This window comes from Pseudorca crassidens, chromosome 20 (assembly GCF_039906515.1).
Source record: "Pseudorca crassidens isolate mPseCra1 chromosome 20, mPseCra1.hap1, whole genome shotgun sequence".
Classification (NCBI taxonomy): Eukaryota; Metazoa; Chordata; class Mammalia; order Artiodactyla; family Delphinidae; genus Pseudorca; species Pseudorca crassidens.
In genome coordinates, this window is record NC_090315.1 from 36610062 (window position 1) to 36629889 (window position 19828).

Sequence of the window (19828 nt, forward strand, 5' to 3'; positions counted from 1 at the left end):
TTAACTAACTGTGATCTATGATTTACTACCTTAATGGTTAGCTCTTTATGTGCAAAGTGTAGATCATCTTTAAAAATTGAACTTTCCCAAAACATCCTTGAGTGAACTTTCCTGATATATGCAAGAAGTAGTGACTTTTCCCCAAAGATCCACTGACCCACTCTATTAATATACATACCTGCCAATGACACCTACTTATCCTCTGTTCTACAGTATGCATTCTTTCTTTAGGATATATGTATCCTAAGTAGTTTTATATATATATATATAAAATCTCAGTAATATTTTTTTTTTTTTAAAGTCTGGAGCCGCACAGGCTCAGCGGCCATGGCTCACGGGCCCAGCCGCTCCACGGCATGTAGAATCTTCCCGGACCGGGTCACGAACCCGTGTCCCCTGCATCGGCAGGCAGACTCCCAACCACTGCGCCACCAGGGAAGCCCTCTCAGTAATATTTTTAGTGTATATATGTGTATATATATATCCCCATATATATATATATATATAAGTATACCTGTCATATATATATATTTATATATATATATATATGACATATACATTTGTGTAGGTTTATAATTTGATGGTGGTCCAGTGGTAAAGAATCCGCCTTGCAATGCAGGGGATGTGGGGTTGATCCCTGGTTAGGGAACTAAGATCCCACATGCTGCGGGACAGCTGAGCCCTGTGCCACAACTACTGAGCTCATGCACTTCAACTAGAGCCCACGTGCCATAAACTACAGAGCCCATGCACCCTGGAGGCTGTGCGCCACAACTAGAGAAGAGAAAACCCGCACACCACAACTAGGGAGAAGCCGGCGCACCACGATGAAAATCCCGCATGCCTCAACAAAGATCCCGCGTGCCACAACTGAGACCTGACTCAGCCAAAAATAAGTAAAATAAATAAATGTAATTGGATGAAACTTTATATTCAGATGTTCTTGGAATCTGTCTGCATCAGTTTTCTGTGACTTTGATTTTAATCATGCAAGGATGATGAGGACTCTCTTAAAGGAATGTCTATCATGGTGCCCCATACAGAGAGACCCTTACTTACGGTTACAGTGGTTCTATGACATGATCAAATTAATGGAGACATGGTTCCTAGGTTTCTTTAAACACTCCATATCAGATTGACCGTGGGGCATCTACTTTCTGCCCCTGTCACAATCCCAGATGACTGGCTAAATCACGGTGGTCTAATAACAAAGTTATGCTTGGGTGTGTGTTGGGCTTGATTACAAAAGGCAACTAATCTGGGGGATAGACTCTATCTCCATTCCATTTTATACTTTCATGAATGAAATTTTAATTATATGCATTGATACAAACATAAACAAGAATTTTGCATGACATTTAATACGTTTGGGGACCAAACTGGTCCCAGTCTCTCAAACCCATCTGCCTTTGTACATATGTTATTGCCAGTTTATAATGCACTTTTCCCTTACACTTTCTTTTCAACTTGAAATTCCTTCTCAGCAGTCTAGATCAAAATGTCTATTTAGGTCTTCTGCCCATTTTTGGATTGGGTTGTTTGATTTTTTGATATTGAGCTGCATGAGCTGCTTGTATATTTTGAAGATTAATCCTCTGTCGGTTGCTTCGTTTGCAAACATTTTCTCCCATTCTGAGGGTTGTCTTTTCATCTTGTTTATGGTTTCCTTTGCTGTGCAAAGGCTTTGAAGTTTCATTAGGTCCCATTTGTTTATTTTTGTTTTTATTTCCATTTTTCTAGAAGGTGGGTGAAAAAGGATATTGCTGTGATTTATGTCATACAGTGTTCTGCCTATGTTTTCCTCTAAGAGTTTTATAGTGTCTGGCCTTACATTTAGGTCTTTAATCCATTTTGAGTTTATTTTTGTGTATGGTGTTAGGGAGTGTTCTAATTTCATTCTTTTACATGTAGCTGTCCAAAGAAAATATGCAGATTGCCAACAAACACATGAAAGGATTCTCAGCATCACTAATCATTAGAGAAATGCAAATCAAAACTACAATGAGGTATCACTTCACACCAGTCAGAGTGGCCATCATCAAAAAATCTACAAACAATAAATGCTGGAGAGGGTGTGGAGAAAAGGGAACCCTCCTGCACTGTTGGTGGGAATGTAAGTTGATACAGCCACTATGGAGAACAGTATGGAGGTTCCTTAAAAAACTAAAAATAGAACTACGGTATGATGCAGCAATCCCACTACCGGGCATATACCCTGAGAAAACCATAATTCAAAAAGAGTCATGTACCAAAATGTTCATTGCAGCTCTATTTACAATAGCCAGGACATGGAAGCAACCTAAGTGTCCATCATCGGATGAATGGATATAGAAGATGTGGCACATATATACAATGGAATATTACTCAGACATAAAAAGAAACGAAATTAAGCTATTTGTAATGAGGTGGATAGACCTAGAGTCTGTCATACAGAGTGAAGTAAGTCAGAAAGAGAGAGACAAATACCGTATGCTAACACATATATATGGAATTTAAGAAAAAAAAATGTCATGAAGAACCTAGGGGCAGGACAGGAATAAAGACCCAGATGTAGAGAATGGACTTGAGGACATGGGGAGGGGGAAGGGTAAGCTGGGACGAAGTGAGAGAGTAGCACTGACATATATACACAACCAAATGTCAAATAGATAGCTAGTGGGAAGCAGCCGCATAGCACAGGGAGATCAGCTCGGTGCTTTGTGACCACCTAGAGGGGTGGGATAGGGAGGGTGGGAGGGAGATGCAAGAGGGAAGAGATATGGGAACCTATGTATATGTATAGCTGATTCACTTCGTTATACAGCAGGAACTAACACACCATTGTAAAGCAATTATACTCCAATAAAGATGTTAGGAAAAAAACAACCCACAATGCTGTATTCTCTTTGAAACATCAACTGACATTGTTACAGTATTTTTTTACATATGTATATGAGACAATTTCATATCATATTGTAATTTTCACGTATTTTTATACATATTATACTAGTCAGAGAGGTTCTAGAGCTTAGGGGCTAGTGCTTGCTCCATAAAAAAAAAAATCCCCAAGACCAAGGTAGGCACTCAGTGAATATTAGTTTTAAAAAATTGTTCAAAGGTAAATACGGGTATGTAAATAGGATATTTACAATTTATAAGAAAGGCTAAAAGAAAATGGAGACCAAGATGTGGTAACATTTAGAGATAGTTGAAAAAATGGAGTCACCTTGTAGAGAAATTGTGGTCCTTGTGCACTCTTTGTGGAAATATAAAATGGTGCAGCTGCCGTGGAAAACAGTATAACAGTTCCCCCCAAATTAAGAATGTAATTACTATATGATTCAGCAATCCCACTTCTGTGTATATACCTAAAAGGATTGAAAGCAGGGTCTCAAAGAGGTGTTTGCACAACCATGTTCATAGCAGCATTATACATAATTGCTCCAAAGTTGGCACAATTCAGGTGTCCATCGATGGATGAATGGATAAACAAAATGTGGTGTGTACATACAATGAAGTATTATTCAGCCTTAAAAAGGAGGGGAATTCTAATGCATGCTACAACATGGATGAACCTTGAGGACATTCTGCTAAGTGAAATAAGACAGATGCAAAAAGGCAAATGCTGTGTGATTCCATTTATATGAAGTACCCAGAGTACAAAAATTCATAGAGAGAGAAAGGAGTTTAGTTGCCAGTGACTCAGGGTAAGGGGAAATGAATTGTTTAATGGGTGTAGCATTTCAGTTTTGCAAGATGAAAAGAAATTTTGAGATTGCTTGTACCAAAATGTGAGTGTACTTAACACTACTGAACTGTATTAACCTCAAAATGGTTAAATGGCAAATTTTATCTTATGTATATTTCACCACAATTTAAAATAACTGATAAAGTCAAGACATCCACATTATATATATCACAATTATGTCAGACTAATTCATCACAAAGGTATTTTAATATATATAACTTTGGTTATAAATTTTGGGGCAGCGAGTTTATTTTTTATTTTATCTTTTATTTTTTTAACATCTTAATTGGAGTATAATTGCTTTACAATGGTGTGTTAGTTTCTGCTTTATAACAAAGTGAATCAGTTATACATATAAATATATTCCCATATCTCTTCCCTCTTCCATCTCCCTCCCACCATCCCTATCCCACCCCTCTAGGTGGACACAAAGCACTGAGCTGATCTCCCTGTGCTATGCGGCTGCTTCCCACTAGCTATCTATTTTACATTTGGTAGTGTATATATGTCAGTGCTACTCTCTCACTTCGTCCCAGCTTACCCTTCCCCCTCTCTGTGTCCTCAAGTCCATTCTCTACGTCTGTGTCTTTATTCCTGTCCTGCCCCTAGGTTCATCAGAACCTGTTTTTCCTTTTAGATTCCATATATATGTGTTAGCATATGGTATTGGTTTTTCTCTTTCTGACTTACTTCACTCTGTATGACAGACTCTAGGTCCATCCACCTCACTACAAATAACTCAATTTCGTTTCTTTTTATGTCTGAGTAATATTCCATTGTATATATGTGCCACATCTTCTTTATCCATTCATCCGATGATGGACACTTAGGTTGTTTCCATGTCCTGGCTATTGTAAATAGAGCTGCATGAACATTTTGGTACATGACTCTTTTTGAATTATGGTTTTCTCAGGGTATATGCCCAGTAGTGGGATGGCTGGGTCATATGGTAGCTCTATTTTTAGTTTTTTAAGGAACCTCCATACTGTTCTCCATAGTGGCTGTATCAATTTACATTCCCACCAACAGTGCAGGAGGATTCCCTTTTCTCCACACCCTCTCCAGCATTTATTGTTTGTAGATTTTTTGATGATGGCCACTCTGACTGGTGTGAGGTGATACCTCATTGTAGTTTTGATTTGCATTTCTCTAATGATTAGTGATGTTAAGCATCCTTTCATGTGTTTGTTGGCAATCTGTGTATCTTCTTTGGAGAAATGTCTACTTAGGTCTTCTGGCCATTTTTGGAGTGGGTTGTTTGTTTTTTTGATATTGAGCTGCATGAGCAGCTTGTAAATTTTGGAGATTAATCCTTTGTCAGTTGCTTCATTTGCAAATATTTTCTCCCATTCTGAGGGTTGTCTTTTCGTCTTTTTTATGGTTTCCTTTGCTGTGCAAAAGCGTTTAAGTTTCACTAGGTCCCATTTGTTTATTTTTGTTTTTATTTCCATTTCTCTAGGAGATGGGTCAAAAGGGATCATTCTGTGATTTATGTCATAGAGTGTTCTCCCTATGTTTTCCTCTAAGAGTTTTATAGTGTCTGGCATTACATTTAGGTCTTTAATCCATTTTGAGTTTACTTTTGTGTTTGGTGTTAGGGAATGTTGTAATTTCATTCTTGTACATGTAGCTGTCCAGTTTTCCTAGCACCACTTATTTGAAGAGGCTGTCTTTTCTCCATTGTGTATTCTTGCCTCCTTTATCAAAAATAAGGTGACTCTATGTGTCTGGGTTTATCTGTGAACTTTCTATCCTGTTCCGTTGATCTATATGTCTGTTTTTGTGCCAGTACCATATTATCTTGATTACTGTAGCTTTGTAGTATAGTCTGAAGTCAGGGAGCCTGATTCCTCCAGCTCTGTTTTTCTTTCTCAAGATTGCTTTGGCTATTCGGGGTCTTTTGTGTTTTCATACAAATTGTGAAATTTTTTGTTCTAGTTCTGTGAAAAATGTCATTGGTAGTTTGATAGGGATTGCATTGAATCTGTAGATTGCTTTGGGTAGTATAGTCATTTTCACAATATTGATTCTTCCAATCCAAGAACATGGTATATCTCTCCATCTATTTGTATCATCTTTAATTTCTTTCATCAGTGTCTTATAGTTTTCTGCATACAGGTCTTTTGCCTCCTTAGGAGGTTTATTCTTAGGTATTTTATTCTTTTTGTTGCCATGGTAAATGGGAGTGTTTCCTTATTTTCTCTTTCCAATTTTTCATCATTAGTGTATAGGAATGCAAGAGATTTCTGTGCATTAATTTTGTATCCTGCTACTTTACTGAATTCATTGATTAGCTCTAGTAGTTTTCTGGTAGCATCTTTAGGATTACCTATGTATAGTATCATCTGCCAACAGTGACAGTTTTACTTCTTCTTTTCCAATTTGGATTCCTTTTATTTCTTTTTCTTCTCTGATTGCAGTGGCTAGGACTTCCAAAACTCTTTTGAATAATAGTGGTGAGAGTGGGCAACCTTTTGTTGTTCCGGATCTGAGAGGACATGTTTTCAGTTTTTCACCATTGAGAACGATGTTGGCTGTGGGTTTGTCATATATGGCCTTTATTATGTTGACATAAGTTCCCTCTATGCCTACTTTCTGGAGGGTTTTTAATCATAAATGGGTGTATCCTTACATTCCTGGGATAAACCCCACTTGATCATGGTGTATGATCCTTTTAATGTGCTGTTGGATTCTGTTTGCTAGCTTTTGTTGAAGATTTTTGCATCTATGTTCATCAGTGATATTGACCTGTAGTTTTCTTTTTTTGTGACATCTTTGTCTGGTTTTGGTATCAGGGTGATGGTGGCCTCGTAGAATGAGTTTGGGAGTGTTCCTCCTTCTGCTATATTTTGGAAGTTTGATAAGGATAGGTGTTAGCTCTTCTCTAAATGTTTGATAGAATATTTTTAATTTTTTAAGTATAGTTGATATACCATGTTGTGCTAATTTCTGCTGTACAATGAAGTGACTCAGTTATACACATATATACATTCTTTTTTATATTATTTTCCATTGTCCTTTATCCCAGGAGATTAGATACAGTTCCCTGTGCTATACAGTAGGACCTTGTTGTTTATGCATTCTGAATGTAATAGTTTGCATCTACTAACCCCAAACTCCCAGTCCGTCCCTCGCTCTCTCCCCCCACCCCCTTGGCAACCGCAAGTGTGTTCTCTTTTACTGTGAGTCTGTTTATGTTTTGTAGATAGGTTCATTTTTGCCATATTTTACACTCCACATATAAGTGATATCACATGTTATTTGTCTTTCTCTTTCTGACTTGCTTCACTTAGCATGATAATTTCTAGTTGCATCCATGTTGCTGCAAATGGCATTATTTCCTTATTTTTTTATGGCTGAGTCTTATTCCATTGTATATATATGTACCACATCTTCTTTATCCATTCATCTTTAGATGGACACGTAGGTTGTTTCCATGTTTGGCTATTGGGAATAGTGCTGCTATAAACATAGGGGTGCATGCATCTTTTTTTTTTTTTTTTTTTTTTTTGCGGTACGCAGGCCTCTCACTGTTGTGGCCTCTCCCATTGCGGAGCACAGGCTCCGGACGTGCAGGCCCAGCGGCCATGGCTTATGGGCCCAGCCGCTCCACGGCATGTGGGATCCTCCCAGACCAGGGCATAAACCCGTGTCCCCCGCATCGGCAGGCCGACTCTCAACCACTGCGCCACCAGGGAAGCCCACATGTATCTTTTTGAATTATAGTTTTGTCCAGATGTATGCCCAGGAGTGGGATTGCTGGATCATATGGTAGTTCTACTTTTAGTTTTCTGAGGACCCTCCATACTGTTTTCTGTAGTAGCTACACCAACATACATTCCCACCAACAGTGTAGGAGGGTTCTTGGGGCAGCTAGTTTAAATAGAGATTATCTGGTTGTTACAGAGGTATCCACATGCAAAAGAGAATTTACTGTTTTATAATTTTAATACCAATCCATTAAGATGTATTTATTGCATATTCACAGTGTTTCATAGCCTTTAGTCATTGGGAGAAAGGATAAAAATGAATATCAAAAAGGTGACTGCCTGACTGTATTCTAAGGGTTTTTATATAGCGAAGTCATAGCTCATAACACATTAAGGGAATTGACACAGCTGCTTTGTAAAGTCAGACATTCTGGAATTGTTCTAGAATAAATCTTAGCTGAAAATTAACTCAAGAAATTCAGAGCACTGACACCAGTAAGAAAGGACAATGAGCTTTGCAGCAACATTCTTGGTCAGTTGGATCTACTATAATTGTTCTTAAATGCTCACCTAGCGGTTACTTTAGCAATATATCTCTCCAGGGGGAAAATGGCCAAACAGGAAAACCTGAGTGTCCTCAGCTATTTCTCAGCAATGATGTAAGTCTTTTAAATGAGATCTGTCGAGTTTCACTTTCCTACCTCTGAAGCTGTTGGGAATGGCCTAGAGAAAGGCAAGTTGAAAGGCAGCTATCAAAAGTGGGTTCAGGGGTGTGGCCACCCATGTGCAGCCTGAGCCAGAGTGATTGGATGGTGCTGTCGTGGCAGGAGCAGTGCAGAGTGGGGCGGCTGCTGGAGATGCCTGACCTGTTCTGTTCTGTTCTGAGGCCAGCGGTGTGATGGAGCGGGCCAGGGCCCATTTACACCTGAGGTGGACTGTTGAACAGCACGTACCAGAGGTAGAAGTCCAAGTTAAACATAGAAGGATAGCCTCACTGAGCAACCAGGAGTGTCACCTGTACCCGAGGCCATCTCAGCAGCAGCAGCAGCAAGTCCCTGTGGTGGATTTCCATGCAGAACTGAGACAGGCGTTCTTAGCTGAGATACCGAGAGGTTGTTAAAGCAGTATTGGAACACCCAGGTAGCTGATTTCAAGAGAACACAAACAAAATAAAAACAGGCTCTATCTGCTGTTTGAAGCTTCTGCCCCAGCTTGCATTGTTTGGTGGAGAACCTTCGACATACCTTAATCTGTAGCCTTCCCTTAGGTCTTAAGGATCCCGAAACTTTCCTGTGGGCATTGGATTTGGTGGAGCAGCAATCATGACTGTGGGGAAGAGCAGCAAGATGCTGCAGCACATTGACTACAGGGTGAGATGTGTCCTGCAAGATGATTGGATCTTCACTGGCACCTTTAAAGCTTTTGACAAGCATACGAACTTGACGCTCTGTGATTGTGATGAGTTCAGGAAGATCAAGCCAAAGAATTCAAAGCAGCCAGAGCGTGAAGAAAAGCGGGCTTTGGATCTGGTGTTGCTGTGCCAGGAGAACTTGGTTTCCATGACTGTGGAGGGACCACCCCCCAAAGATACTGGCATTGCTTGGATATCACTTGCTGGAGCTGGAGGAGGCCCTGCGGTTGGCAGAGCAGCTGGCAGAGGTGTTCCACCCGGTGTTCCAATTCCCCAGGCTCCTGCTAGATTAGCAGGCCCTGTCCGAGGGGTTGCGGGGGAGGCATCCCAACAGGTAATGACCCTACAGGGAAGAGGCATTGTAGCAGCTGCTGCAGGTGCTGCTACTGCCAGCACTGCTGGAGCCCCAACTCAGTATCCACCAGGACAGGGGACTGCCCCCACACCTGTTGGTTGAGCAACCCTACCTCCAGGAATTATGGCTCTTGCACCTGGTATGGGACCACCCATGGGCCCACCAATTAGGCTTCCCCTACTTGAGGGACTCCAATAGGCATGCCCCCTCCAGGAATGAGACCCCCTCCCCCAGGAGTAAGAGGTCCACCTCCACCATGAATGTGGCCACCAAGACCCTAGGATACTATTGATCCTTCTTAGTCACTGTTTTCCTGCAGTGCGTCTTGTGGAATGTGTGTAGTGTTTGTGAGCTTTTGTCCCCTCTGCTGCATTAATATTAGATAATAATGCATAGAGCAATAAAGAAAAGTGGGTTCAAATGGAGGTAGATGAACTTCATCTAGAAATTTCAGAGATTGATTGGGGATTGAGACAACTATCAAGAGGAAAGGTGTGGACCCAAATAGAGAACCAATACTGGCAAAATTAAGGGGAAGTAGGTCAGAGGAGACAAATAATGCGAGATAACAACGCACAAATAACATTTATGAACCATAGACTACATCCCAGGCACTCTTCTAATCACTTTACTTGTATTAACTCAGTGAATCCTTTCAACAACTGTATGTGATAGATACTTACATTATTCCCCAATGTCTTACCTCGTATCATCCCAAAAGGAGACCTGGGGACAAGGATTTGGATTCAATCCCAGGGCAATGTCTTCTGTGAGAGAGTGGAGAAGTCAGTCAAGGAAGGGAGGAAAACCAAATAAGTTCTGTTAATTAGTGGTGTCTGCCATGGGCAACCAGGGCTCCAAATGCCACTGGAAATGCTGTATAGAATATGCCTCAGCATTGTTTCACTGAAGGACAGGGAAGCATTAGATTTTATCCGTCAGCTTCTACCCTTCATTAATTGAGGATTGCTTCTGAGGCACTAATTCCTAGGCACTGTCATGTTATCATATTCCAAGACATCATCAGGAAGAGAAGCAGTTCTTGGTATATAAGGAGCTGCAGATGGTGTCAGAGCAATGACAGCATTTGCTTCACTGAGTTTGCGTATGAGGAACATGGGACACAAAATTAACATCATTCAGTTTGGATTTATTCTAGAAATAATGACCATTGACTGAAGCTAGGTTTCTATATTCTGCCTGTGTTTACATGGGTAACTCAGTACAGCTAAAGCTGATGAAACAGACAAGAATAGAAAGACATCATACACATGAAATCCATAGCTAACAGTGAGACACAGTTCATTGGTTCATTCATTTATTCAATCATTTGTACTTTCATCCAAAAATTTATTAAGTGCCAGTGTTGAGTTTAGTAGTGTTTTATGCACTGGGAATGGGGTGGGGAGAGGGATATAAGGAGAACAATTATGACAAGATTTCTGTTGTCATGCAGCTGACATGTTATTGGAGAGACAAAATAAATAATTTCAAATGATAATGAATACGTTGAATAAAATAGACATCTACGTGACTAATTACAATGCTAATAGTTACTCAGAGCACCAGCAACTTGGCCATAATTGCCAAAGAAAAAGGGAACATCCACTTCTTACCAGAATTAAACTCCTAAATATGATACTGAGGACTGTGTAGTTAGCAAGTGGATGGTGGTACAGCAAAGGAGAGGTGGATAAAGAAATTGGAAACACGTTGCCAGCAGGGCTTGGTGCATACCTGCCCTGATTAGAATGATGAATTGTGATGTTTCGAAAGGAAGAAAATGGTTGTGTATATTATCCTGTATTTAACTTTGCATAAAAGCATATCATCACATATTCTGTATCATTCATTTTAGTAGGTTGAGTGTGTGCTCAAATATGTGATAACTCTAGATCAGGGATTAAGAACTTCAGGGCATGCTTTTTTTTTTTTTTTTGGCCACTGCTCGACTTGCGGGATCTTAGTTCCCCGACCGGCCCTCGGTAGTGAAAGTGTGGGGTCCTAACCACTGGACCGGCAGGGAATTCCCAGGGCCTGCTTCTTTCTATGGAATGTAGTTCGAGTTACATGCTGTAGGTCACCCTTGGAGACTAGTCTGTCGTGGGATGTCTGTAATCAAAGTCTGCTCATGCATTCTCTCATTCTTTTAGTATTATCTTTATTCTCACTTTATTCTCACTATATTATTTACTGAGTGCCCGTATCGGGCAGGTGCGGTTTGGGGCACTGAATTGAGCAGGAGAGACGTGGTAACTGGAGCTCACATTCTAGTGGGGGAACCTGACGACAAGTAAACAAGAAACTGATCAACAAAAATGTTAACAACCCTTTCAATTCGGCCCCAGCAGGGTCCTCCAGCCCAGTGTCGTTGGAGCCAAATAGAATGATATACTGAGTTCGGTTCAGAAGCAAAGGAAAGTTTTATTCTTTGATCAAAAAATGGAGAGGTGCGAGCTCGCACTCTCCCCATGGGCCGTGGGCAGGGCTGCTAGGGTTCTCCTAGCGGAAGGGGGGCCGAATTCTCGCGGGTCTGGCGCAGGCGTGTTGCTCACGCTCCAGGTCACGGTGTCACGCATAGCGTCTCCGCCAGCGGGCTCGCCGCCTCCATCTTGAATCGCAGTGCTGTGCGCCGCCCCTGTGCACGGGGCTGTGGAGCTGAGGTGTCGGGCGCAGCTGTGTGGCTCGAGGAACTCTGGTCCAAAGGGCTGAGTACAGGGCCTCTGCGTATAGCAGCCTATGGGCAGGTGAAAAAAAAAAGGTAAGACACTATTACCCAGCTTTATTTTTATTTCCTGGGAATTGTTAATGGGCTTTACCGGTGGCAAATCCCTCCTCTGGCGTTTGTCCTGCTCTTCATTCTCGAGGGGCGCTGAAGGGCGCAGGTTCATTTTCTGTAACTACTGCCTCCTGATTTCGGGCGTCGTCATAACCCGGGGTAGAGGAGCAGAACTCCCCAGCTCCCTTTAGCTATGTATGTCACCAGGCTTTGGCCCTAACTGTTCGTATCCCTGAGTGAGACAGTTTAACCTTTTGGAGACAGAGGATGTCACCGAATTAGACGTGAGGCCCCCCTCTTGGGGTCCTAGCTGAACCGAAGTCCCCCCGGCTCGGTCAGGGTGTTCTTTCCCCCTCAGGTTCGTGCTGCCAATAATGAAATTGAGTTTAGCGCAAGCAAGACCGGCTTTTATTCAATGGCCAGGGAATGGAGAAGGGTAGCTCATGCTCTAAAGGCACCTTCTTCCTGAAAGGAGGAAAGTGGGGGACTTTTAAGGGCTGAGAGGTAAGTGCGTCATCAGAAACTGGGGAAAAGGACAGAGATTTCCAGGAACAGCCCGGGTATGCGCAGTCCCTCAGGCCCTCTTGCACACGCAAGGCCCTCTTGCACATGCACAAACTGTGTCTAGCAGAGTACAAAAGCTCCTATGGGTGGAGATCTTAGTGTGGTAATGAAGTAAAGGTAACTTGCAGACACCTCCAGGTTTCATCTGCGCAGGTGCGTTCCTGTGGTCAATTCAGAGCCGGTTTGGGGCGGTTGACCACTGTATATCTCTCAAAACATATACCTCTCAAAGTACCGCTGCAAAACATCTCTGCCAAACACCAGGTACTTTTGAAACAAACACAAATGAATCTGGGCAGGTGTTGTTCAGCTCTCAGGAGTTGGTATGGAAACAGATAAATGAGGGGAAGAAAAGCGGTGACCTTTAGTTTACTTTGCCTGCTACCTTGGATCTAGCCAGTTTGGTCTGGTTTTGTTGTGGGCCTTTGTGGCATCCTGTTGATAGAACACAACTAGCTTCTATATAAAAGAAGTTTCTGCACCCAGGGCCTGGGCCGCATGGCATGAGTGACAAGGACACCAGTTAAGTCAAGGTACATGGCCAACATATTAGCAAGAGCAGCATGTCTCAACTATCTGACTGATTATACTTTTCATGCCAGGAGTTACCGTGACCTCAACTAACCAATTATATAGGGCTTCCCTCCCATAGTGAGTTTCTCGATGAGGATCCCTGATGGCTTGACAGGCTGCAGTTGGGGAAAGAAGTATGGCTCGTGTTCATTAACTAGCCACCCATGGCCTCCTAGATCTCTGAGGAAGCCCTGTTTTTGCACTTTGTCTGATTCTTCCTTTATGCAGATTGGGGAATAATTGGATGGATCTGGCCTTCGAGGTATGAGGGGTAGTTGCCAAGTTACTAGTTCTCTGGCCACCCTTTTGGCAATCGCATCTGCCTTGTTGTTTCCCTCTGCATCCCCCTTTTGGCAACCCCTACGATGAGTTACTACCACCTTTTTTGGAAGCTGTACTACTTTTTTTTCTTTAATTTTGCATAACAAGTTTATTTTTAGAAGGCATATAGACAATAAACAAAGTAAACATCCCATCAAGATCTCAACTTCTGCCAAGGGTTATCTGTCCTAGAATTGCTCCATTAAGTCCCAGTGTCTAGATGTCTTAAATTCAATAATCGTCATCTTCATCAGAGTCCATTACTTTTCTTCTGTTGAATTTAACTGTTGTTTTCTTTTCTGTTTGTTGGCTTACCTTTTCGAGGATTTCTATTAAACCTTGTTCTGATACCTTCCCACTTAGTTGTCCATACCGTGCCATCTGTATAAGGCAATTCTCTACTGCTTTAGTTTTCTCAGGCTTTACAAGTGCTAAGTTACTTAATCGGGCCCGGGCTGACTGATCCAGAACTTGGGCTAAGGCACTGTTTCTCATTTCTGCTTCCCTTTGCTTTGCTTCCGTTGTGCTACATGGCCAGGGTCCCTGTGCTTCGCCTGCAGCTCGGCCCGCCTGTGCTTCCTCAGCGCCTCAAGCTCCTCCTCCGCCATGGTGTGGCCGTCTGGAGCGAGCAGCCGCGGCCACGCTCCAGCCCACCCAGAGAGACCTCTGGGAAGCTGTACTACTTCTGAGAGCTTCAGTATGCTTAAGCCACGTTCCAGCTGTTTTTTCTCCGCAGTAAGCATACCTCTTTCCTTCCAAATAGCCCTATGTGCATGGAGGATGGCATATGCGTACTGGGAATCTGTGTAAACATTGAAGATCCTCCCAGTCCTGAGCTCCAAGGCTTTTGGACAGAAGTCCCTGGAGGGTAGCCCTCTTGCTTCTGTGACTCGGGTCCAGGAGGTTACAGTGTATCCTGCCAGACTTCTCCCCCTCTCATAAAACTGCTCCTGTTTGTGAACCATTCCTTTTTGGCATTTGGAAGAGGCTCACTTCGTAGCTTGGGGCAACTGGAATAGATGGCGTCTGTGGTTTCTATACAGTCATGCTCCAGGGACCCCATTTCTGTGGGTATCAGGGTGGCAGGATTTAGTGCGTGACAGGTTATTACGATAGCCACTGGATTGTCTAAAAGCATAGTCTGAACTTGAATCAACCTTCCAGGGGATAGCCATTCTGTTCCCTTAGAACTTACTAAAATGTGAATCTGCTGTGGAGTCCATATAGTGAGTGGCTGACCAAACATTAACTTTTCAGCCTCCTTTATCAGGGCTGCAGTAGCTTCCTCAGCCCGAAGGCAAGGAGGCCATCCCTTTGTGGCTTGACCTAATTGTTTAGAGAAATAAGCAACCACCCGAGTAAGGGTCCCAGGTTTTGACCTAATACCCCGAGGAGATCCTCCTTCTCTCATGAATGTAAAGGTCAAAGGGTTTAACTAAATCTGGGGGGGGGAGGCTAGGTCAGGGGCCTGAAGTAATTGCTTTTTCAATTCTTGAAAGGCCCCTTCGCATTCTGAATTCCGTTCAAAACGATCATCATCCTTTCCTTTGAACTTTTTATATAGAGGCCTAGCTAATGGACCATAGTTAGGGATCCAGATGTGGCAAAACCTGGCCATCCCCGGGAAACCCTTAAGTTGTCTTCTAGTTTTAGGAGGAGGTGAGGCTGCAAATGGCTTCTTTCCTTTCCTGGGGTAGGCTTCTCTGACCTTCTGTGAGAATGAAGCCTGAGTGGGTCACCATAGTTTGTGCTGTTTGAGCCTTTTTCTTGGACACCTCGTATCCTTTATTGGCTAGGTGTTTCAGGATGGTTCAGAGCCTTCCTTAATAAGCCTGGCGATCAGAATGTTGTCTACATAGTGGAGGAAGGTTCCCTCCTCCAGATGTCGATCTTTCAGGTCTTTAGCTAAAGTTTCTCCAAAGATGGTGGGGGAATTTTTGAACCTTTGGGGCAGGACTGTCCAGCAGTATTGTTTTTTTACGTGTTTGGGTCCTGCCACTGAAAAGCAAAACTTTCTTGTGAGTCTGGGGCTAATGGAATACAGAAGAAGTCATCTTTTAAATCGAATACAGAATACCAGGACTTGGGGAAAATACAGTGGCCAGCAGGGTGTAGGGGTTCGGGAGGACTGGATGTATATCCTTGGGGGCTTCATTGACTGCCCTGAGGTCCTGCACCACCTGATATTCCCCATTGGGTTTCTTTACAGGGAGAATGGGTGGTATGACAGGCTTATTAGCATGGTCTAATTAGGTCCTGGTCAGTTAGGCCCTGTATAACAGGGGCAATGCCCAGAAGGCCTCCTGATGGAGAGGGTACTGTTTTCTGTTGGGCCGTGTGTGTCCTGGTTTTTGATGAACTATCATGGGACTGGCTCCTCCAGCTTGTCCTACCCATCCCTAGGCTCATACCTTGGGATTTACTCCATGGAGGTCGACTTGCTCTGTGTGGGGAGGTTTGTCCTCACCTGTTAACATTATCATCTTGTACCCCCTTTCTAGGGGATGCCAATCTCTAGTTTGTCTCCCATTAGGTGGATAGTATCCCCCAATTTATGTAAGATATCTCTTTTTAGCAGGGGTATAGCACATTCAAGAACATATAGGAAGGGATAGGTGAGTGTGTATTCATCCAATTTACATTCTAATGGCTCTGTGAATGCCTTTTCTTGGGCCTTCCCTGATACCCCCATAATTTTACAACTCTTATGACTGAGTTTGCCTGATCTGGTGTTCAGAACTGAGTAAGTGGCACCAGTGTTGATTAAGAATTCGACAGGCTTTTCCCCTATGTCCACTGTCAGCTGGGACTCCTCGGGGGGCTCAGTTGAAGTGCCAGCTTAGGAGCCCCTGACCCCATTATTCTTCATTGGCTTGGACCATCTGCCTTTGAGCGTGGTGGCTGGGATCTGCCATTTCCTCCCCCCTTCCGGGGCAGCGAGGTCATTCTTCCTTCCAGTGTCCCTCTTGTTTACATATGGCACACTGATTGGGTCCTTGTTTCCTCGGTTTGCTATCCCTCTGTGGGGGTTGGGGGTCACTCACTGGAGTTAAGAGTCTCCGTGGGCAGTTAGTCCAAATTCCCGTGCCCCCCCGTTGACATTGGAGGGCAACGGCCAGTGGGTGGACTTGCCTCCGTGCCTTTTTATCCTCTTTTTCTCCTCTGTATCACTGTTATTAAACACCCAATAGGCAACCTTGACCAGGTGAGAGGTAGGAATATCTGGTTCTATTTCTAATTTCTGAAGTTTAAGCCTAAGGTCAGGAACACTTTGGGAAATGAAATATGACCTCAGGATTGCATTCCCTTCCAATGACTCAGTCAGTGGTCATATAGATTCAGAGACATTCCCTGAGGCGCTCTAGGAATGCTGAAGGGTTTTCCATTGGCTCCTGGTTGATTTCCCTTATTCCAATTTGTTTCTTTCCTGCTGCCTGGATTCCCTTTAGGATCATATTTTTATAACGGTCAGTCTCTGTCTTCCACCCGCTTCTCCATGGTCTCAGTGGTCCTAGTTGGGTTCATTATCTGGGACCACTTGCTTCCCTGGTCTGAAAATAGCATGACCTGCATGATTTCTGTTCTCTCTGTCTGCTCCTCTCAGGCTTTTGAAAAGACTGTGGCCTTTTCTTCCCCCATTAAGAGTACGTTGAGGAGGCTCTGAATGTCAGCCTAGGTGGCGTCATGGGTCTGAAACGTTCCCCTAATCAGATTCAGGAACCCCTCTGGATCTTCTTTCAACCCCTTACTATGACTTTTCCAGCTACACAGATCCAAAGTGGTAAATGGGATGTGTACCTGGATGGGATGAGAGCCCTCCTTCTCCAGCAAGGACCTGCCTCAAAAGGGAGTACGTTTCCTGGTGGGGTATTGGCCCCTGGCTGGTAATTAGTCCTGCATTGTGTAGTTCTGGACTGGATTCTGGAGGGAGGGGGCTGGCATGGAGGGGGCCCTTCAGGCCTGTGGCCCCAGTGGGGACATATGAAGGAAGAGGGCAGGGAGGGAGCAGTAGGAGGAGGGTTAGGGAAGAGATCAAGGAGGTCCTCAGGGGAGGGTCAAGGACGTATCAGCGGAGGAGAGCCCACATGCCTTTTGAAGGCCTTTGTTCTGATATAAGGCCATAAAAAATAACCGGACATAGGGAGTTTCACCCCATTTCTTTTGTCTCTGGCATAGCAGGTCCAATTGTAAAATAGTGTAATTTAGAGATCTGTGGACGGGACAACTTTCCCCATCTCCCAGCTGGTATTGGGGCCAGGCTGTATCATATAGGAAGCTTAAATGTTTTGGGGTCAGGAGGTCATACCTGAAAAACTGCCAGTTCTGCAGGAGGCACCCTACTGGGCTGTCCTTCGGTATGGTAGATATTTGGTTCCCCGTACCTTAGATGTTCTGACTTGAATTTGTTTCCAGCTACTGAGAAGGCAGTTAGAGTGATTTGTTGGCACAGAATTGTCACAAGGTTTGACCCAAACAAGATTTCTGAAATTTGGAACTAGCACCAAACTGTTAATGGAGTCCTAAAAAGGCCCAAATAAGGGGCATCCAAATGGCATGGACTCTGATATAACTGGGGGTCCCCCTTGAATTTGTAATGGCCCATGCTTGAGATAGTTCTTCCTCAGTCAGGATATCCCACAGGAGGTTAGACAGGACATCCTCCGGACCAGAGTAGCTTAGCCACATTAGTTCCTGACCACCTTGGTTCCTTAGGGGGTGGCATAGCTCTCTGAGGTGGGGGTCTTCTCTTTCCTCCTTTTGGCTGAAAAGGAGGAGTTTTCAGACTTCCCACTGGGTGAGAGTTAAAGGCCTGAGGGATCCCTGTAGGTTATTCACCAGATTGCTGAGGCAGCTGGGATTCTGTGCTGATACCGGGAGGAGAGCCTGTGGGAACCTTGGTTGATAAAGAATCACTCAAGTGTCGCCTTGTCAGCCGAGGGAGAAGAGGTCGAGTGGTGGGTGTTTCTTGTTCTTGTCAGCAGCTCAAGAGCTTCCTAATAATGGGGTTCCTGGTCTTGCGGGTGGCTCGCAGTGCTCCCTAGTCCACTTAGAGGAGCTAGCACTGACTGGAAGAGAGATCAAGTCACCGGTTGCGTACCTACCTTGGGACCCTTTCTCACTTGGGCGTCTGCAGTGCCTTTTCCTGAACTCAGATTGCACGACCTTGTTCCTTTTTGTCAGACTGTCCTCAATACCTGGACATCTTCCTGGTCTCGCCTCTTGGCCGCTTTCCTTTACCAAACTGAAAGTGACTAGGGAGGATGGTACTGTTGACCCCTGAGGTTGGCAAGGATGGCAAAAAGTCCTGGTGCGGCCCCTACTGCCTTGTACTGGGATTAAGGGGACAGCACTACTGCTGAGGCCACAGGCAAGACTGCCTGGGCTTCCTCTCATCCCCACCATCCCCGGGCATCTGGTACCGCAGGAAGGCCAGCCAGAGGCAGCAGGCAGACATACGTGAATTTCAGTCTCTGATCACCACCGATGCCCCAGTGTGATCGCCTCAAGGGGGCGCCGTCCAGATTACTCTAGGGGCTACCCTGTGTGTACACCACAACTGGGTATCAGGCTGCTGGGCAGAGTTGCTCTGAATTCGGCCTTAGGCTTCCTGCTGTTCTATCAAAGACCAAAGACCAGAGTCAGTCATCCTCACAGGAACCTCCCAAAGCCTCAGCTGTCCTCCCACTGGAGCTAGGGTGAGCCCAGAGCCTAGTGGATAGGTGCAGGGGCAAAGGCCACAGTGCATCCCACCTGGGTTGCCTAAATTTGTTACTGACCCTTTCTCCTGCCTGGTGTTATTGGAGCCAATACTAAGACTAAGTTTGGTTCAGAAGCAAAGGAAAGCTTTATTTTTTGATCAAAGAAGGGAGAGGTGCAAGCTTGTGTTTTTTGAGTACACACTCTTCTGGGCAGGCCGTTGGTGGCAGGACTGCTTTACAGGGTTCTCTTCAGCGGGGAGGGGGTGGAGTTCTTATGGGTGGACTGCAGCTGTGCTGCTCGAGGCTCCAGATTGCAGTGCATCTCTGCACATGGCCCACTGTTGCCATGTTGAATTGAGGTGTCGTCACAGCATTTCTGCTGAGCTGAGGTGATGGGCATAGCCATTCTGCACAGGGAACTCTGGTCTGAAGTGCCGGATGCTAGGCCTCTGCGTGGGGCACCCTATGAGTACAAAGGAAAAAAAATGGTTTGACTTTATTTTATTACCCAGCTTCTGTTTTTATCTCCCGGGAATTGTTAATGGGCTTTGCCGGTGACAAAATCATCACACTAGTTGTAAGAATTATGAAGGAAATGAAGTAGGTTATGTGAAGGATAAATAACCAAGTACTGGGGAGGGGTGACATTTGATGTAGCTGGTCAGTGTCTCTGAGAAGGGGACTTTGAT

At 44.1% G+C, this 19828-nt stretch overlaps 1 protein-coding gene and 2 pseudogenes across 1 annotated transcript; 2 read left to right on the forward strand and 1 right to left on the reverse strand.

Annotated features, from left to right (window-relative positions):
- Positions 1-8315: 8315 nt before the first annotated feature.
- On the forward strand, positions 8316-8557 carry LOC137215110 (SNRPN upstream reading frame protein-like). Its single transcript, XM_067719801.1, has one exon. The coding sequence runs from the start codon at positions 8336-8338 to the stop codon at positions 8555-8557; it is 222 nt and encodes a 73-aa protein (XP_067575902.1). The 5' UTR covers positions 8316-8335.
- Positions 8558-8669: 112 nt separating this feature from the next.
- LOC137214504 (small nuclear ribonucleoprotein-associated protein N pseudogene) lies at positions 8670-9484 on the forward strand (annotated as a pseudogene).
- A 4141-nt stretch (positions 9485-13625) lies between these two features.
- On the reverse strand, positions 13626-14063 carry LOC137214325 (programmed cell death protein 5 pseudogene; annotated as a pseudogene).
- Between the last annotated feature and the right edge of the window lie 5765 nt (positions 14064-19828).